At 43.5% G+C, this 20,767-nt stretch overlaps 1 protein-coding gene across 1 annotated transcript in view; it reads left to right on the forward strand.

Moving 5' to 3' along the window:
* USP34 (ubiquitin specific peptidase 34) overlaps positions 1-20,767 on the forward strand; it is a gene marked incomplete in the record, with an annotated part of 5,849,982 nt that overhangs the window by 936,702 nt on the left and 4,892,513 nt on the right. Inside the window, 1 exon segment of the mRNA XM_044061224.1 lies at positions 972-1,164. Within this exon segment, the coding sequence (XP_043917159.1) occupies positions 972-1,164 (193 nt within the window).

Here is a 20,767-nt window from a genome sequence, read left to right on the forward strand (position 1 = left end):
CACTCAAACTCCCACCCAAAACCCTTACACACTCACTCACCTGACTACACCTAAATCCATACACGGCACCGCACACCATCCAAATACAACCCCGGACATTACGTAGTGTAAAGCCATAACTGTGAAGTCGAGATATTCGAATTCGCGATTATGCACTTTCGCTATTTCAAAACTTGGACTTTATAGTCTCGAGATACTGAAATCCGATATTTCAGGTGGGAGGGTGGCCTAATGGTTAAGGTGTTTGCCTTACAAACACAAGGTGCAGGGTTTGAGTCTCACAACGGATAATTGGCTAAGCTTAAAATGGCTCGCAAGGGCAGTTAGCTTAGTAAGAATCTATGAATCTATGAATCTATATATATATATATATATATATATATATATATATATATATATCAATATAGTCATAACATGGCTATACCTACATTAATAGAATGAGAACACTTTTACTGTTCTTTTATTTTTTTGCATTATAGTCTTTTTTTAATGAGTATCATTCACTGCAATATTGCATAAATCGATCAAGTCTTGCCTTCTTTTTTAACTCTCAGGAATAGTGATATTACACACTACAATACATGACTGTGTTACTGTTATACAGTAGCTTATTTCTAATAATGATTTTTATTTGGTTTAGTTGGTCACAATGTGTATTGTCCAGTATGATCAGTGTTTTTTGTGGTTTGCCTTTTCAAAATTCTTGAATTTTCAGTCTTTTTGTAATTGAAAACTTCTTTGACTTTGGGGGCACGCTTTGAGTGGACCAAAGACAGTCCCAACTTAAAATGTCAATGTCCAAAGCTTAGGCTTTTGCTGTTAATACATACATTATTTGTAAGGATGCAATGTCTTAAGTTTTTTCGTTATTGGCTGAAGAAAGTTATTAATATTTAATAATTAAAAGTCCTGTTTTTAGAAGTATGCGAGTTGATTGTTTAACCAGTTTTATCTTGTTAAATTTTCTCTAGGTATTTATGTAAGCTTTCTGATCAGGAGTTGCGTCAGAGTGCTGCCCGGAACATGGCAGACTTGATGTGGAGCACTGTTAAAGAACCATTGGATGCAGCACTGTGTTTTGACAAAGAAAGTCTCGATCTTGCTTTCAAGTACTTTATGTCCCCAACCCTGACCATGAGATTGGCAGGCCTGAGTCAAATAACTGTAAGTTTATACAAGCAGTTTATTCATGCAGTTAGAACAGTCTTGAGAATTTGAAACCTTATTTTCATGAAGTAAAGTTGTATTTTACTTGTGAGCCTTTTTTTTCCATCGTGATTTGTGTATTTTTTAAGTGTACAATTTGTTGGTCTCCAGGACAGCAGCCAGTATAGGGTCATAGCCCGAAGGAGATGACAGATGTGATCCATTATTATGACTAGTTATAGAAGAACTTAAAGGATTAATGAGGGCTGTCTACCTTGACTTCAGCCAGGTTTTTAATGCGGCCCCACACAGGGAGCTGCAAAAGGTACCTGAAGGAATTTGATGTAGCGTAAAAGACAAGGGAATTAGATTGCTGCATGGTTGTATATTAGAGCACAGATGAGAGGTGAATATCGGGAATAAGGAGAGAGAGACATATGGAGTACAGTAGGGGGTCATTCCTGTGCACATTATTTCATATGTACCTTTGGAATAGAAAGGAGCATTGCTGTCTTTGTTGAATAGCATAAAGTTAAGGGCAGCAAGAGAAGATGTGAAAAGAGTGTTAGGAAGGATTTTGAAAGGCTGACCAAATGAGCCAAAAGGGTTGGATTTTAGGGTTCATTGAAGAGAAATGTGTAATATGGGTTGTAGGCCAGAAAAAGACTGGTGATTAGTATGGTAATTGGTGGTGGTGGTTGGGGGGGGGGGGGGCATGACTTGATGGTAGCAGAGTGACTAAAGTTCACACTTGTACTGGACCACCAGTAGCAGAGTGAAAGGACAGTGTGAGCAGCCATATGGATGATAGGTTGTTTCATCAGCAGGATGGATTGTAGAAGCAAATGCTTCTGCCATACTAGGACCTGGATGAGCCAGTCCTTTAGTACTTTTTGCAGTTCTGTGGGTATCAGGTTGCTTAAGGGAGTCTAGTGGAAAGCCACTGTAGGTGTGCATGAGATGGAGAATAAAGGCAGTGACTAGAGCTTAAAGAAGCTAAAACTGTTTTCATTTCATTTAAGGCTTGTAGGATACAGTACGGGTGCTCAACAGTCATATCACGTTGATATGAAGAGGTTGTCCCGGAAAGGAAGGATGGGGATGCATATAGCAGGTTTGGAAGTAAGACCTTCCTCATGTTCATAGATGTTTACTAGACTAATGACCACAAGGGCCTTTTTAAGCCTAGCCATGCATTCCAAATTTCTGACAAGTTCTGATACCCTTGATAAGTGTAAGTATAGGCCTGGGAGATGAACCATTTACAGGTTAACCTATTTGCTTTAGAGACATAGAATAATTTCACGTACGGGGTTGTGGAGAGACCGATTGGACAACCACTGTAGATGAAGGGGTGAAATCCACAGAGACATTTAAGAGAACAAGGGACAGATTGGAGATTAGGTGAGGGGAAAAAGGAAGTAGGGGTCGAATGTTAATTGAAGAGAACATACAGATGTTCTTCGTGATTCACTGTTGCAGTCATCACATTTGGGTTATCTGCCTGCAGGTAGCCCTCAGTCGGCCTGAATACCAGAGTCTTGGGATTTCTGCATCGGATGCTGTTGCTTCTTCCATGACGTCAGGACGTCATGTGTATAAAACATGCACCCGACGCCATTACATCAGCTTTTCTTGCCGTGCAGTGTCCGAAGCAGAAGCAGTTCGCAATTGCCGGTTGGCAGTCTCCTGAAATTTTCATTTTTTGAGTTTCAAACCTGAAGTCTTCTAAAAGACAAGTACCCCGTTGGGGATCCTTTTTTCTTGCTCTAACCGATGTCAGAAAAAGTTAATAATTGTCTTGCCTGTGAAAAGCAAATACCTCACAGAGATTTTCATTCTTACTGTGTCATCTGTTTAGGCCCAGACCACGATGTTCCTCGCTGTTGGTTTTGTGCCTTGCTCAATGCCCAAACTGTTCGTCGTCGGGCTATTTTTGTCACTAAATTCTTTTGCTCTCATTCTCCGTATTCCAAAATGGCTTCGATAAGCCCTCCGATTACCGATCTTCCGAAGAAAACATAGGGATGAAGACCGAGACGGACTGCATAGGCCGGTAGTCAGTGAGGCGCCTTCGCAGCCCGATACCCCACTTCTACCGATTCACAGGCCTCTGCTGAGACCCTTTCGGAGTCCTGTATGCCGCGAGTTGCTTCGACTATGGAACCTGCAGATGTTTCTACTTTGGATGGGTCTGGAGCCACTGTGCAGGCACTGGCTTCTGAGGGTGTATTCCAACCTTCCGATGTTCATATTAAACCGACATCTTCATTTTTGACTAAAACTACCGAGTTTCTCAGGCCCAGAGTTCGCACTATACCTAGAAAACCTAAGACCAAAGCGCATGCTCAAGCTCCCATGCCACGGAACAAATGCTTAAAATGGCTGAAGACCTTATAACTTTAATTGGGGGAAGCCAGCCTTCCCCCTCTATAAGACAAAGGATTGATTTTCCTTCTGATCCTACAAGACCGTGAGTCCGATGACTCTGATCCCGCTGATTACCGGGACATTCCCTTATCTTCCTATGAGGATTCAGATGCAGAGGACTCCATCCCCTCTACCTCCCCTCCAGAGGACTTTTCTTTTGGTGAAACCTTGCATACCTTAAGAGAGCATTTCTGCTGGGAATGCCAGGATTACCCACAGTCCAAAAAGAGACGCAGAAAATTTTTAGACTTGCCTCAGCACAGGCCTCTAGCTATACCCTCTGTTCTGGAAATTCTAGATAATGTCTTCTTGGAATCCAGCCTTACCCCCCTGATACTTTGCCTCCAGCAACCAGGAATCTTGACAGGTACTACAGAGTACCTGACTCCAACAAGTTTCTCTTTAGGAGTCCTACTGTGGATCCACAGACCATTTCCCTGGGAACTAAAAGCATTAAGGCTACAACAGCCAAAAGCCCTACCCCTTCGGACAGGGACTCTAGGCTTCAGACAGATGGGATAAGAAGATATACACCTCTGCTACTCTTGCCATGAGGGCTTTAAATTGCCAGTTTCATATGTTCAGCAACATGTTATGGAGTTAATTAAACAGAAAATGATGTTGATTCCTGATTGTACAGAACATAAAGATTTACAAGAGTTAATGCAGTCTGCTAACCAAGTTGGAAAACATACTTTGCAATGTGGTTTTGATGCCTTAGAAGCATTTTGCAGGGCTGCTGTCACTGGGTCTGTTCTTAGAAGGCATGCTTGGCTTAAGTAACATATCTTGCCAGACTATGTCAAAGCAAAATTACTAGATGCACCATTAAATCAAGAATGCATGTTTGGTAATAAAGCAGAAGTAGTCCTCAAAAAGATGGAGGAAAAAGATTAATCTATGCAAACTGTTAGGCATTTCCTACAGGTACAGCCACCTAGATTCAGTAGACATTGGCCTTTTAAAGTCTGGTCCTTTCCAGTCCCTCCCAGACCTTCTCAGTCCCAACCCAGGGGCAGCAGACCACCACGATTACAGTCTCAGGGTATGCACAGATCTAAGCAGTGGAGTGCTCCCACCTCTAAAACAGAGAGTAGTAAGCCACCATCCTGTGGGAAAATCTCACAGTGACTTATTCTTAACTCTTCCAAGCCTTGCCCAAGTACTTGTACCCTTAGGAGGAAAACTTGTCCTACATGCAAAAAAACTGGGAGTACATCACCCAGGACAGATGGGTCTTGAACATTGTATCCCAGGGATACAGATTCTTCTTTCACTCACTGCGAACTCCAACTCTTCTCCGTATCAAGGCTATTCAGCCTGTCCAAGCAGAGCATAGGGGACAAGGTTACTGGTAACCAGGAAAGAAAACTCTTGACTCCCTGTCCTGGATCTGTCTATTCTCAACACTTTCCTGGTGGTTCAAGATTCAAGATGCTTACTCTCCAACAGCTGTTTCCTATGCTAGCCAAGGACTTCTGGCTAGCCACCCTAGACTTAAAAGAAGCTTGTTTGCACATCCCCATAAGGGAATCTTGCAGGAATTACCTACTTTTCAGAGCAGACTCTAGCATTAAAAGTTCCCTGCACTTCCCTTTTGCTTATCTGCTGCTCTCTGGGTATTCACAAAATGCCTAGCTCCAGCCGTTGCATATTGCATAAAATTCAAATTTACCCATACTTGGACCATTACCTGATTCAGCGGGACAGTCAGGAATTGCAACTCCAGCATCTAACATTTGTAAAGAGACATCTAACTACACTGGGGTACACCATCAACCAAAGGAAATCGCATTAGGTACCCAGCCAACAGATTGTATTCCTGGGTGCACGCTTGAACACAACTTCCCAGATGGCATTCCTCACTCCAGAAAAACAAATGTATTTGACAATCTTCTTCAATCTACTGGCTGCCAAAACCCAGCTATGTGCAAGAAAAATACTGCAAACCCTAGGGTTCATGGGGTCTTGCATTCTACTAACTCCATATGCAAGACTGCATATGAGGAAACTTCAATGATACTTAAAGTCTCTGGTGTCAATATTCTCAGGACCTGGAAACAATGACTCCTATCATTCCTTGCCTAAGGGCAGAGTTCCTTTGGTGGGCAGAGGCCTGCTACCACAACAAAGGACTCTTTCACTCTACCCCCTGCTGCCATAACACTAACAACAGACGCATCTGACTATGCATGGGAGGCTCACATGACAGGACAAGGTGCAAATGGAGCCCAAAGCAAATGCACCTGCATATCAAAAAGAAATGTTAGCTGTACAGAATGCTCTGACAGCCTTCAAGCGCCTTATTCTTCTAGAGGAACTATTGATAAAGACAGACAACACCACATTTATGTGGTACATAAACAAGCGGGGGGGGGGGGGGACCATTCCTACCTACTCTGCAGATTAGACATGGCTCTGTGGATCACACCCTTGAGCAATCAAGTGCACTTGCAACCTCAAGTCCTGCCAGGCAAACTAAATTCACAGGCAAACGACTTAAGCAAAAATCTAATGCACCCACACGAGTGGAAACTGGAGCCCAAATCATTCAAGCTGCTGATCCATAGGTGGGGGGCACCAGAGGTGGACCTCTTTACTTTCCCTCAGAACTTTAAATTGAGCAACTATTGCACAAGAACTCCCAACAGCCAAGCATGAAAAGTGGATGCTCTGTCCTTTACATGGGAAAAGCTCTCACTCTATGCCTTTCCCCCCTCTGCCCCTCCTCTCGAAGGTTCTACTAAAGATCAAACGGGACATGCCAAGGACAATCCTGACTGCACCAGACTGGCCATGACAGCACTGGTACCCACCTTTGCGCAGTCTGACAGTACTGCCACCTTGGCACCTGCCCCAGACCTCCCTGCTGTCCCAGCAGGAGGGCCAGATTTTGCATCCTCAGCTACAAACCCAGAACCTAGCAGCCTGGTTCATCCCCTGAATCCTCAGTATACAGGTGCTGGATGTCACCCTGGAGGCAAAAAGGCCTAGTACTAGAAAATCCTATTCAGTAATGTGCAAAAGATACTGTTCTTGGAGCCAGTCTCAAGGAATGGACACAACTGTGCCCAGCTTACCTCGTATACTAGATTTAATAACAGACATGTTCCACAAAGGCCTATCCTTCTCTTCAATTAAGATCCATGCCCTTGCCATACTGAGCCAACCCTCTTCTCTCATCTCTCTTCTCTCATCCTCTGGTCAGACAGTTCCGGAGAAGTGCCAAAAATTTAAGACCCCTCAGGAGAACTCCCACTCCAGCCTGGGACCTTTACTTTGCCAAAGGTGGTATATAGTGTGGCTTTAAACCAATCCATTCATTTGCCAACCTTTTCCCCTAATCCTCAGAATAAAGGGGAAAGGATCCTGAACTCCCTGGATGTGCACAGGCAGCTTAGGGTCTATCTGGACAGGACTAAACCTTTCATAAAATCTGACCAGCTGCTAGTCAGCTTTGCTACAGGGGCAGAGAGAGGGCAAGGCCATTTCAATGCAAGCCATTTCTACATGGATAGCACACGGCATCCATTTCTGCTGCAAACATCATGGGAAACCTGCCCCACAGGGGATCAGAACTCATTCCACTAGGGCTACATCGACCTCTACAGCATTTCTCAGGGGAGTCCCTGCCAGGGACATCCTGGAGCTCTGTACACACCTTCATCAAGCATTACCACTTACGTATTCTTTTCTAAATCCAGAGCTGGATTTGCTACAGCAGTCTTACAGGGTCTGCTTGCCAGCCCTACTACTACTTGACTGCCTCCACCCTTCCTCAGCTTTGGGAATCATTCCAAGTGTGATGACTGCAACAGTGAAACATGAAGAACATAGTACAGTTGTGTACCCTTACCATAAATGTAGATGTACGAGTGTATTCACTGTTGCAGTCCTGGTTACCCTCCCTCCAGCCCCCTTTCTTTCTATACTTTCTACCTATCCTCTTTTTTGGCCATATCTTATGGAAATGGTATTTACTTTTTACTGGAGGTGTTCCACACCATTTGATTGCTTCCTATTTTGGGGGCTCCTGACATATGGGGCAGGAAAAACTGAGGTAATGGCGTCATCAGCATGTTTTATACCCCTGATGACCTGACGTCATGGATGAGGCGACAGCAATCCATCTCAACAGTGAATACACTTTTAACATCTACATTTATGGTAAGTGTACACAACTGTACTTTTCTTCTTGTGAGGAAAAAATCTGCTTTAAATTTATTTTTTCCATTGTACAAGTCACAACTCATTGTTTGCAGTGTGTTTATGCCTCCTTTGATACCATTTCCAAGGCTATGGCCACTCATACAGTTCTGAAGAGGTTAGCTTGGCTGCATTCTCAGAACCTCCCAGATGTTAAAAATGAGATTTTAAATGCTACTTTGAATAGAGATTTAGTTTTGGGCCCCTCTGCTGCTGTGGTAATCATAGAAATATGATCAAAGGGGCAGGCTGATACAGGGAATTTCTAAAATTTTTTAGCCCTTCTCTTCCAAATTTTCTAAGGGAGTCTCTAACCCCTCATCCACTTTTGGCAAAAAGTGAAAACAATCGCAATAAAGTACAGGTAAACAGATTTTTAAGAAGAAATAGCAAAGTGTGTGTGTGTGTGTGGGGGGGGGGGGGTACAACAAGAATTATTGAACCTCCCCAAACCAGTGGTCTGTCCAACAAGTCAGAAAGACTAAGGGACCTCCCCCCCTGACTTATTTATTTTCCAGAAAGTCTGAATCTCAGATGTTCTTTTTGGCAGCAGATATTTTCAGACCAATGAGTTCTGAAGGTCATTCACCAAGGTTGCAGGTAGTAGTGGGAGGAAATTCCTCCTTTCCAGGGAGTAATCCCTCGTCCACCAGACCAGCCTCTTATTTCCACCTGTCCTTCATCACATGCCATCCCAGGGTATGATGGAACCAGTTATTTCTTCACAGATGTAGAAAACTTTTTATTTAGAAATGTTTTTAGCACCAAAGAAAGGAAATGTTTGAGAGCAGTTTTGGATCTTTTTAAATCCTGTTTGTGATGGTGCCCAAATTCAGAATGATGTTACTTCATGACCTATTGCGCCTTCTTTCTCATTCGTTTTCTGGTGACGCTAGATTTAAAAGATGCTTGTGACATCTCTATTCATCCAGACTTCAGGTATTTCTTAAGGTTTTGTATATATGGATCACATTATCAGTTCTCTGTATTACCCTTTGGACTATCCACTGCACCAACAGTGTTCACAAAGTGAATAGCTCCAGTTATAGCTCATTGCGGGGCTACATGCTTTCCATTTTTAAATGACTTGCTTAGCTTTGCAGTTTTTTGCAAAGTATCAGGAATGTGTCACTTGGTTGGGAGATCTCTTACATAATCTGGGATTCCAAGAGAACAGTCTTTAACTCCTTCAAACAAGATTACGTTCCTATGGTTTCAGCTAGACACCTCAGTTCAAAGAGCTTTTCTTCCACAGGTAACAATAGATCTATATCTACATCTGCTTAAAAGATTTTCTACTCAGACTTTTGTCACTTTGAAGGAATACCTTGGGTTGTTAGGTCTCATGGCATCTATGATTCTCATGATACCCCTGGCAAAACGACACATGAGAAGATAAAATGGTATCTAAAGTCTCTTTGGTCTCGGAACCTGCATAGGTTCATAGGTTGGTACTAGGCTGTCGGCCCTAGGGCCTGTACAAAGCCTAGCCATAACAATTCCCTGGCTATTTCTTCCCACACTATTTACTTCCCTGGACCCCTGTCTAGCAGTGCGACTGATGTGATCCCCGGGGTAAATTTCTTTTCTCCCATCCAGTCATCAAGGTTCCTTTTGAAGAGGGCCAAAGAGGTGCTCTGCTTGATATGTATGGGCAGTCTATTCCAGAGTCTGGTAGTCTCTGGGTCAGGAACTTATCCCTTCAGCATGTTTTGTTTTTTGTAATGACAAGGTTTAGATCCCTGGAGCGTGTGGCTCTCAGGGATTGGGATTTCTTTAAGTGTAGCATGTCCAACAGCTCTGGGTTTGACATGGCCTTGTATGTTAAGCAGAGATCGCCACTGAGTAGACGATATGCGACAGAATAGCTGGAGTTTTTTAAGGCGGTCAGCATAGGGCATCTGCTTTAGGCCTGTAATTCTTTTAGTGAGGTATTTCAGTGGCCTTTCCAGTTGTTGCAGATGTCTTGAGAGGTACTTACCAAACAGGGTGTTGTATTCTATAATGGGCCTAATGAGGGATGAGTATAGTGGGACAGTGACCTCCGTTTTTTTCTGGATGAAAAGCCCTTGGTGATGAGGTGTGCCATATAGAAGGATTTCCTGACTGATGTTCTTCGTGTTTCACTGTTGCAGTCATTACATTTGGGTTATCCTGCTGGCAGGTTGCCCTCAGTCGGCCTGAATTCCAAAGTCTTGGGTCCTGCGTCGGTTGCTGTCACCTCTTCCCTGACGTCAGGTCATCAGGGGTATAAAAGATGCAGCTGACCCCATTTTATTCAGTCTTTCTTGCCCTGCGGTGCCCGAAGCAGAAGCAGTTCGCAAGTGCTGGTCGGCCGACTCCTGAGATTTTCGGGTTTGAGTTTCAGATCCGAAGTCTTCATTAAAAGCTAAGTACCCCGTTGGGGAAACTTTTTTCTTGCTCCAGACTGATGTCAGAAAAAGTTAATAATTGTATTGTCAGAAGCAAATATCTCATAAGGACTTTCATTCTTACTGTATTCCTTGCTTAGGCCCTGACCACGGCGTTTCTAGGTGTCGGTTTTGTGCTAGATTTAACCAACGCACTATTAAGCGTCTGTACGATTTTGCATTAAGCTATTTTGGGTGAAGATTTAATTATACAATGTCGTCGGATAGCCATCCGACTACCGGAGTTCACAAAAAACGCAAAGAAAACGATAGGCAATAGAGGTCCAAAACTGACGACGAAGCTTCTCCTAAGCAAGTCGCCTGTTCTCAGTGAGGTGCCTTCGCAGCCCCTGATGCCCACTACTTTAGAGTCGCAGGCCGCTACCGACTCCCACATGGAGTCGACCAGGCCACTGGAAACTCAAGGTATTGGAGCCTCTGAGATTATTCCCTCAGATGGGTCCAGAGCAGCTGAGCAGGCATCGGCTTCTGAGGGTGTATTCAGACCTAAACAGTTATATATTAAACTGACTTCAAAGACTAAAACACCTTTAAAGGCAAAGAAACAAGTTCACCAGCCACAAGGACAGGCCTCCATGCCCAAAAAACAGATGCTCAAAATGGCCGAAGACTTAATTACCTTGATCAGGGGTTCCCATCCCCCTCCTGATAAGAGGCCTAGGCAAGAGACAGACTATGAATCTTCAGATCAGGTTTCCATTTCTTCTGATTCCTCTTCTGATCAGGAATACTCTCTCCCCCCCCCCTATGAGGATTCTGATGCTGAAGAATCAATTCCTTCAGCTTCTCCTCCTGAGGACTACTCTTTTGGGGAAACCTTGCATACAATGAGGGAGCACTTCCACTGGCAGTGCCATGATTTTTCAGAATCTAAGAAAAGGCTCAGAGACTTCCTTTTACTACCTCAACACAGGCCTCTAGCTATTCACCTGTGTTAGACATTGTAGATGATGTGTTCTTGGAGTCTAGTCTGACCCCCCTGACTCTTTACCTCCAGCTTCTGTTAAGCCGTTCAGATACTACAGGGTCCCTGACTCTCATAAATTCCTTTTCAAAAACCCTACTGCAGACCCAGAAACTATTTCTCACGGTCCCAAAGGGGTCAAGGCTTCTACTGCAAAAAAACCCTGTCCCATATGACAGGGATTCTAGGGCACTGGATAGATGGAAAAAAAAAGATTTACACATCTGATATTTTGGCTATAAGGGCCTGAAATTGCCAGTTTCTTATGCTCTGTTATCAGCAGTATATCATGACACTGCTTAAACAGAAAATTATGGCAAATTCTGAATGTGCAGAAAACAAAGAAATGCAGGATTTATTGCATGCAGCTAAACAAGTTGGAAAGCATACTTTGCAATGTGGATTTGATTCTCTGGAGGCCTCCTGCAGAGCCGCTGTTATGGGTTCTATCATTAGGAGGCATGCTTGGTTAAAGGAACAAAATCTGCCAGACCATGTTAAAGCAAAATTATTAGATGCTCCATTACAACATGATACCTTGTTTGGTGTTAAGGCAGAAGAGGTGTTAAAGAAAATGGAGGACAAAGCTAAATCTATGCAAACAGTCACAGATTTCTTACAGGTACAGCCACCTAGATTTAGCAGGCACTGGCCTACAAAGAATTGGTCCTTTCCAGTCTCAGACACACCTCAAAGGGGCAGATCACAGCCGCAAGGTTCCTACAGGTCTAAGCAGTGTGGATCTTCTACCTCCAAAGGTGGAAAAGACAAATCACAACCATACAGGAAACGGTCCCAATGACTTCCCCCTGCCTGCTCCAAGCTTTTATCTTCTGGCAGCACCCTTAGGGGGAAAACTAGCACTTTTTTCTCAAAATTGGCACATTATAACCCAGAACAAATGGGTTCTAGACATAGTGTTACAAGGCTACCAGTTTAATTTCCATACCCTGCCAAGGACAAACGGATGTCCAGACCTGCCAAAAAATCTATGGGCAGAGGCTCAAAAACAAGTCGCAGCTCTCATGGGCATGAGGGCTATTCAATAAGTGCCACAGCAAGAGCAGGGACAAGGATATTACTCAAGACTGTTCTTGGTATCCAGAAAGGACAAAGCATGGAGACCAGTACTGGACCTATCTATTCTGAACACTTTCCTGGATATACCAAAATTCAAGATGTTGACCTTACAGCAGCTTCTGCCCATGCTGGACAGCAAGGCTTGGCTCGTGACTTTAGACCTAAAAGCGGCATACCTGCATGTCCCAATCAGACAGTCATGCAGAAGATACCTCAGATTCAAGGCTGGCTCAAAGCTTTACCAATTCACTGCACTGCCCTTTGTCTTATCTACTGCGTCCAGGGTCTTCACAAAGTGCCTGGCACCAGTAATTGCTTACCGCAGACAGAGGAATACAAATCTATCCTTATTTGGACGACTGCCGTATAGAGGCAGAGAACAAGGACATTCTACTACAGCATCTGACGTTTGTGATAAGACTTTTAACATGCCTAGGGTACACAGTCAACAAAAAGAAATCAAAACTAGTACCCTCACAAGAGGTAATATTCCTGGGTGCAAGCTTAAATATAACTGCCCAGATGGCTTATCTCACTCCAGACAAACAAAGGCAACTGACTACATATTTCAAGGAAATGGCAACAAAGGCCCAGTTATCTGCAAGAAAAATTCTGCAGGCTTTGGGCTTCATGACATCATGCATCTTACTAATTCAATATGAGGAAAATTCAGTGGTACCTAAAAAGTGTCTGGACACAACATTACCACAGTCTGGAAACAATGATTACTCTAATTCCCTGCCTGCAACAGGAGTTTTGATGGTGGGCAAAGGCTTGTCACCAAAACAAGGGACAGCCATTCTCATTATCCCCAGCCAGGCAGAGCCCAACAACGGATGCATCAGATTATGCCTTGTGGGCACACATGACAGGAAGAGGCATTCAGGGCACCTGGTCCACAAACCAAAAGCATCTACATATCAATCATAAAGAGATGCTAGCTGTTCAAAATGCCCTGACAGCCTTCAAGGACCTACTTCATCCGGGACAACTTCTGATAGACAACGCCACGGTCATGTGGTACATAAGCAGGGGGGGGGCACTCATTCTTATCCCCTGGGCAGACTAGCCATGGCTTTATGGGACACAACGTTGACTTACCAAGTTCATCTGCAGGCACAGTTCCTGCCAGGAAAGGAAAATACTCTGGCAGACGAACTAAGCAGAAACCTCATGGATCCCCACGTGTGGCACCTGGATCCACAAGTCTTCAGCATGATAACAAAGAAATGGGGGATGCCCAGACATAGATTTATTTGCCTCCCCTCAAAATAATCAACTAAAAAGATTCTGCACAAGGACTTATCACAGACAAGCTTGGAAAGTGGACGCCTTATCTTTCAACTGGACAAACCTATCAGTATATGCCTTTCCTCCACTGCCTCTTCTCCCCAAGGTACTCCTAAAGGTCAGGCAGGAGAAACCAAAAATGATTCTGATTGCCCCAGACTGGCCATGCCAGTACTGGTATCCGATCTTAAGAAACTTGTCCCAATGCCCAGCCTGGACCTTACCTCAAATACCTCATCTACTGTCCCAGCAAAACAATCCGATTCTACACAGCCAACTGAGGACCCTAAACCTGGCAGCATGGCGGATAATGTAGCCATACAAACCACACCTCTCAGTAAAGCTTTGAGGGCTGTCATTTTAGAAGCCAGAAAGCCTAGTACTAGAAAATCCTTTGCTGGGAAATGGAAGAGATTTTGCGCTTGGAACCAAGCTCAAGGAACTGATACAGCTGTCCCAAATATTCCTCAGATTTTGCAATACTTAACTGAGATGCTGGACAAAGGCCTATCTTTTCCTTAATTTAAAATCCATGCCTCTGCCAATTTCGGCTCATTACAATGCAGAGCCACCACTCTTTTCTCATCCTTTATTAAGGCAGTACCTCAGAGGAGCCAAAAACTTAAGACCTTCAAGGAGAACGCCAATACCTGCATGGGACCTCAATTATGTCTTGGAAAAACTCACCTTGCCTCCTTTTGAGCCAGCGGCTACTGCGGATATAAAGTTCTTATCTTGGAAAACAGCTCTGCTCCTAGCATTAACTTTGCAAGACGAGTTTCAGAGCTACAGGCTCTCATGACTGTGGAACCCTATATCATTTTTTATCCAGACAGGGTCTCTCTGAGAACAAACCCTACATTTATGCCTAAGGTGGTATCCAGTGTAGCCCTTAACCAGACAATTCATTTGCCAACTTTTTATCCAAATCCACAGAACAAGGGGGAGAAAATTCTGCATTCTTTGGACGTACACAGACAACTTATTTATTTATTTATTTAAATTTGTTGACCGGGAGTGTCCGACTGGACGTGGGTCCATTTTCAGCGGAGGCCCAGGGAGAAAAGCTCCACAGTAAAATAAACAGACAGTAGTTACATTGGATTACATAGCGATTAACAATTTAACATAGAAATTACTTACAACATATTTATAGATGAAGAACATAGTACATCAGTAGACAACTAGAATCTTTATCTGTGAAGTACATAACAGGCATTAACAAATGTAACAATGAGAAGTTCCTGCTGTATAATAAGTACTAGGCTTATGAGCATCTGAGCTTGCTATCATCAAGGTAGTTAGTGGAGGTGAAAAAAGGTAGTAGTTGGATGGGGTGGATGATATTAGAGTGGGAGTTGCAAGCGCATAGCCAGCATGTTTTTAGGTGCTTTTAATAAAGTTTTGAAGTTGGTGCATGATGGTACGGAGGTAATTGTGGGTGGGAGTGAGTTCCATAATTTGGCTATGGCGCAAGAGAATAGTGCTTCACCAGCAGAGTTATTGGCTTTAGTGATCTGCAAGTGATTTTTGTTGCTGGATTTTAGTGGTCTGGTGGTGCGATAGGGTTGGAGTAGATTCTGGAGGGATGGGACATTTAGTGGGTGGTTTACTAGTTTGTGCGCGAGTGAGAGTTGATACCACTGAAGGAGGTGAGGGAGTTCAAGCCAGCCCAGTTCAGCAAGTGAGAGACAGTGGTGACTACGGTAGGATGCCCCTGTGGCGAATTTGGAGATTTTGTTGTAGCAGGTCTCTAGCTTGTTTAGATCACATTGCCTTAGGTTGGTATATACTGGAGAGGCATAAAGTAGGGTGGAGATAAGGTGGGAATTTGCTATTGAAATCTTTGCTGCTTTGGTGAGAAATTGTTTATTTCTATATAATGCTCCTAGTTTTTGTGGACTTTTTATGGTCATGGATATGTGAATGTCAAATTTTAGTTTATTGTCTATTTCCACTCCTAGCAATTTGGTGTGTTCAGTTGGGTATATAGTGGTGTTGTCTTTTGCTGTGATAAAGTGAGATTTGTTTTGAGTATGTTTGGTGGGTTGGAAGATGAGTAGTTTAGTTTTGTTTGGGTTGAGTATTAATTGGGCATCGGATAACCATGTTTCAACAGAGGAAAAGGCTTCCTGTGTGACTTTTTGCAGTTTGGGTAGGGACTGGGCTGAGAAGATGATGGTTGAGTCATCTGCATATTGAATGAGTGTGCCATGTTTGGTGGCAGAGGCTAGATTATTGGTGTAAACAGAGAAAAGTAGGGGTCCAAGGATGGATCCTTGGGGAACCCCTATGGAGACAGGTAGTTGGGGAGATATGTCATTCTGCCATACAACGGATTGTTGGCGGTCAGACAGGTAACTCTGAAACCAGTTGGTGACTGATTGTGAGAAGGATAGGTTATTGAGGACAGAGATAAGTTGTTTGTGTGGGACCATGTCAAATGCTTTAGATAGGTCTAGGAAAGCAGCAGAGGAGAGATAGCCATTGTTTTTATGCTGAAGGATAGTGTTAGTAAAGGAGAGTAAGGCAGTGGTGGTGCTATGGTTTGGTCGGAAACCATGCTGAGTACTGGAAAGGAGGTTGTTAGTAAGGAGGTAGTGTGAGACCTGAGTGTGTATGCATCTCTCTAGTATTTTGGAGAGTGGAGAGAGAATAGCTATGGGGCGGTAATTGGTTAGTTCTGCAGAGCGTCCGCCTTTGTGGAGGGGAATTATATGTGAGACTTTCCACAATGTGGGAACGTAACTTTCTGACAGAGATCGGTTAATCAAGATGGATACTGGGTAGGCCAGAGCATCAGCTGCGATTTGTAGGTATTCACTTGGGAGGTTGTCTGCTGCTAATTTGGTGGGTTTAAGTTTAGTTAAGAGTTTTTATGTTGGAGGTAGGTACAGGAGAAAAGAGAAGGCAGTGGGGAGATTACTAGTTGAAGGTGTGGGTTGGAGGAGGGGGTTGTGTTGTTTAGCTAGTGATAGTATGGTTTGGGTGAAGTGTGTGTTGAATGAGGTAGCAATATTTTCTGAGGAGTGAGGGATGTTAGGAGGAGGGTACTGACTTTACCTGGGTGGAGGATGGAGTTTATGGAGGACCAGAATTGTTTGGGGCTGTGTTGTGAGGAGTCTAGGGCAGACTGGTAGTATTGGAATTTGTCCCGTTTATTAGCTTTTGACTCTATTGCGTAGTTCTAGGAATTTCTGTCTAGCTGCGGGGTTTTGGTTTTGCCAGTGCTCCCAGGCTTTATCCCTGTTTTCATTTCTGACTTAGTGGTTTTCTGTAGCCATGGGGAGGGTTGTGCTTTGGTTCTGGAAAATCTTATGGGGCATGGTAATTAAGGATGTTCAGGAAGGTAGAATTAAAAAATTCAACTGCGTCATCTAGACTGAGGTACTTTAGAGCATGCCAGTTACATTCTTTGAGGGATGAGATGAATGTGAGTGGGTTAAAGTTTATTTTTTACATATTTGACGATAGATGACAGGTTTAGCTTGGTACAGGTATTTTTTGAGTAGGAATGTTGGGGAGTGATCACTGAGGCTATCTGATAAGCAGCCTCTTATATATGACTGGGGGTTCTTACTGACTAGTATCCAATCCAGGGTAGTGTGCTTGCTGGAGATTTTATTTATACTTGTTGGTGACTGGACTAGTTGGGTGAAGCCATGAAGGGGTACATGATGGGTTGGATTGTTGCCAGAACAGGATTGCCAGTCAATATTGAAATCACCTAAGATGATAGTTTCTTGGGGGAGATGATGGGTAGACCAGCTGAGGAGGTTTTCAAGTGGAGGGATGTTTTGGCCAGGTGGGAAGTAGCATCCAATTATGTTGATGGTTTTGTTTAAACTTAGATTTAGAAACTTAGATTTAGACTTAGAAACAACTTAGATTTTACTTGGACAAAGCTAAGTTTTCAGAAAGACAGAACAATTAACTAGTGGCATATGCCACAGCATCACAAGGAAAGGCCATCTCCAAGCAGACTGTTTCAAAGTCGATAGGCCACTGCATTCATTTCTGCTACTCACAGCATGGCAAACCAGTGCCTAAGGGCATTAGGCCACATTCAACCAGAGCTGCGGCCACTTCTGCAGCCTTTCTCGGGAGTACCAACCAAAGACATTTTAGAGGCTGCTACTTGGAGTTCAGTGCATACCTTTACAAAACATTACAATCTGCCTCTTTACTTTAAATCCATGGCAGGCTTTGCCACTGCAGTTCTGCAGGGCCTCATAGCTGTTCCTAATGCTGTTTAGCTCCAGCCCCCCAACCATAGCTTTGGGACTCAACCCAAATATAATGACTGCAACAGTGAAACACGAAGAACATAGTACAGTTGTGTACACTTAACATAAATGTAGATGTTCGAGTGTATTCACTGTTGCAGTCCAGGTTACCCACCCACCATCCCCCTTATTTTTGCTGTAACAACTTTACTTCTCTAATCTATGCAACCTAAGTGGTGTATTTGCTTATAGATGAAGGTAAAGCTTATTTTGGTACATGTATGTTTTATTTACATAATTTTAGCCTACCCTTTTGGGGGCACCTGACATCTGGGGCAAGAAAAACTGAATAAAATGGCATCGGCTGCATCTTTTATACCCCTGACGTCAGGGAAGAGGTGACAGCAACCAACGTAGGACCCAAGACTTTGGAATTCAGGCCGACTGAGGGCAACCTGCCAGCAGGATAACCCAAATGTAATGACTGCAACAGTGAATACACTCTAACATCTACATTTATGGTAAGTGTACACAACTGTACTTTGTGGCGATGTGTTTATCGAAGGTGGGAACACTGTCCACCTGTGTCCCTAAGTCTCATCACACTTTTGATGTTTAGTGTACTGCCACCTGTGTGGTAATTCATGGGTACATGTTTTTCCCAAAGGGGATAACTGTTCATTTTTTGGCATTGAGCTTGAGCCCATGGCTCTGGCACCAAGCATCTGTTTCTGTAAGGCCCTTTTGTAGAGTATCCACATAATTTGGGGATTCAGTAATGGCTCCCAATTTGCAGTCATCTGCGAACTTTGTTAGCCAGAGTCCCTTAGTGTTAGTCTGTACTTCAGAGAAGTAGATGCCAACAAGAGCGATCCCAGGACTGAACTGCAGAGGTACTCCACTTGTCACTTGGCTGGAGCTGTATTTGGAGTTGGCTACTTTTACAGTATTTGGGTTCTGTCAGTAAGCCAGTTGGCAACCCATTGAGTGATGTATGGATTACTGCTCAGCTTAATAAGTCTATCTATGATTCCAGAGTGAGGGATGGTGTCAAAGGCCTTGGCGAGGTCCTGATAGGCTGTGTGAACCGCCTTACCCTCATCCACGGCTCTGGAGACTGATTTGAAGAAGGCAATCAGGTTCAGGAGACAAGGAGACAAGATCGGCCTTCACGAACCCAAATTTGGTGGGGTCCAGTGTTTGAAGGTTGCCAATGTTTTTGTTTATAAGTTCCATGATAATACGTTCCATGGCCTTGCAGATCAGGCTTGTCAGACTGATGGGGGCATTCCCGGATCCAAGGTTGACCCCCCCCTTGTGGAGTGGGATAACTGTAGCTGTATGCCACTCAGTGGGCATGAAGCCTGAGGTGAGGCTATGATTAAACATGACACTTAGGTGAGGTGCCAGTTCATTTTGTCGTTCATGTAATACACAGCCCGGGATGTCATCTGGTCCCATGGATGCTGTATTCTTAGCTTTGGAGAGTGCATTTTTTTTACCTATGTGGTCGTTATTACTGGAATTTGGCAATCTTCTGGTATTGAGATGGGCCGTTTAGGGGGTGAGGGGGGGATGAATTTAACACTGAATTGATTTGCCAGGATATTGGCAATATCCTTGGGATCAGTATATTTAATGTCATTCTGTTATAGCTCAGAGCAGATCTGAGCATTGCCATTTAGATTCTTGACAAAGTTATAGATTGCCTTTGTCTTTCCAAATGCCAAAGCTGGGCCTGTCATCAGAGAGATCTGTTGGTGGAGAGCCATCTGCTGTTTTGATAAGTTTACTTGTACAACTGTACTTTTATAAGGCTGATGTGGTTTCCTTTAAGTGTGTTCTGCAGACAGCTTATTCTAGTGATTACCATTTATGGCTGTAAGTGCTAGTTTGGCTAGAGACCTTTCTGTTTCAGAGATGATGAGGACAGTGATGATTTCCTGGTTGACACTGAGTCCAGTCACTCTGATTCTGTGGCGGGTGAAATTTTGCTCAAGTCAAAACAAGTGTTCACATTTCGTCAGATGATTGCTAGATTTAGTGATGCTTTTGTTTGGGAGCAGTCAGGAACTACCTCAGAACTAGGCGGGGTAAGTGACATTGACTGGGATGAGATGTCCAATTCTGTGGCTTCCCTCTTCTCTTACCAGCCTTGGAAGATGTTTATAAAGCTGCCTGCAGAATACCAATATAGGATTTTAGTGGTCCCCAAAAAGGTTCAGAGAAAATATAGGGTCTCCCCATATATGATGGGCCTCTCTCCTCATGTAATTGTTGACCCAGCTGTAGGTCTCCTCAGCTGTCTGTTTAGGTAAAAGGTGTTTAACTTCATCTAGTCCAGCATCCTGCTAATAAAGAGGGGAAAATGGTTAGATCTTCAGGACAAAATGATGCGTCTGGTAATCTAGCCTTCAGATTGCTAAATTATCAAGGTTATTTGAGGAAGTTTATTTTACAGTGTACATACAGTTTGGATGATTTTACTGCATCCCCCTTACCTGCAGAGCAAGAGTCTTGTATGAATGATATTGTTCCTAATCTGGTTTCGAAACCTGCTTTTGAGAGGTGTTCTTGAATGTGCAGGTAAAGTCTCAATAAATGTTGCTTCCTCTGCATTGTTGTATTAAGATGGTATGCTTGATTACAAAATCAGAACTTCTCTAATTATTTAAAAGCCGAAAGTTTGAGTGAAAGTTAAGTTCAGAATTTGTATTTTTGTCGTCTGTTACAGAGATTCTCAAACAGTATGGTGATTGTGGCAAATTAATGCATGGGGTATCTAGTATCTTTGATGTATCCAGGTTCTCCCCAAAGAAGGCATTTTCCTTCAAGGAGCAGAACAAACAAAAATCCCAGCCAAACAAAAGTCAGAGATCCAATGGGAAATGGCAGGAGGATAATACAAAACCAAACAGGGATTCCCTTTCTGAGTTGATCAACCTCCCCCAGCAAAGAAGTGACAATGCTGAGTCACAGAGCACTCATACCTC

Source organism: Protopterus annectens, chromosome 1.part0 (genome assembly GCF_019279795.1).
Source record: "Protopterus annectens isolate FY-2018-M chromosome 1.part0, PAN1.0, whole genome shotgun sequence".
NCBI lineage: Eukaryota > Metazoa > Chordata > Ceratodontiformes > Protopteridae > Protopterus > Protopterus annectens.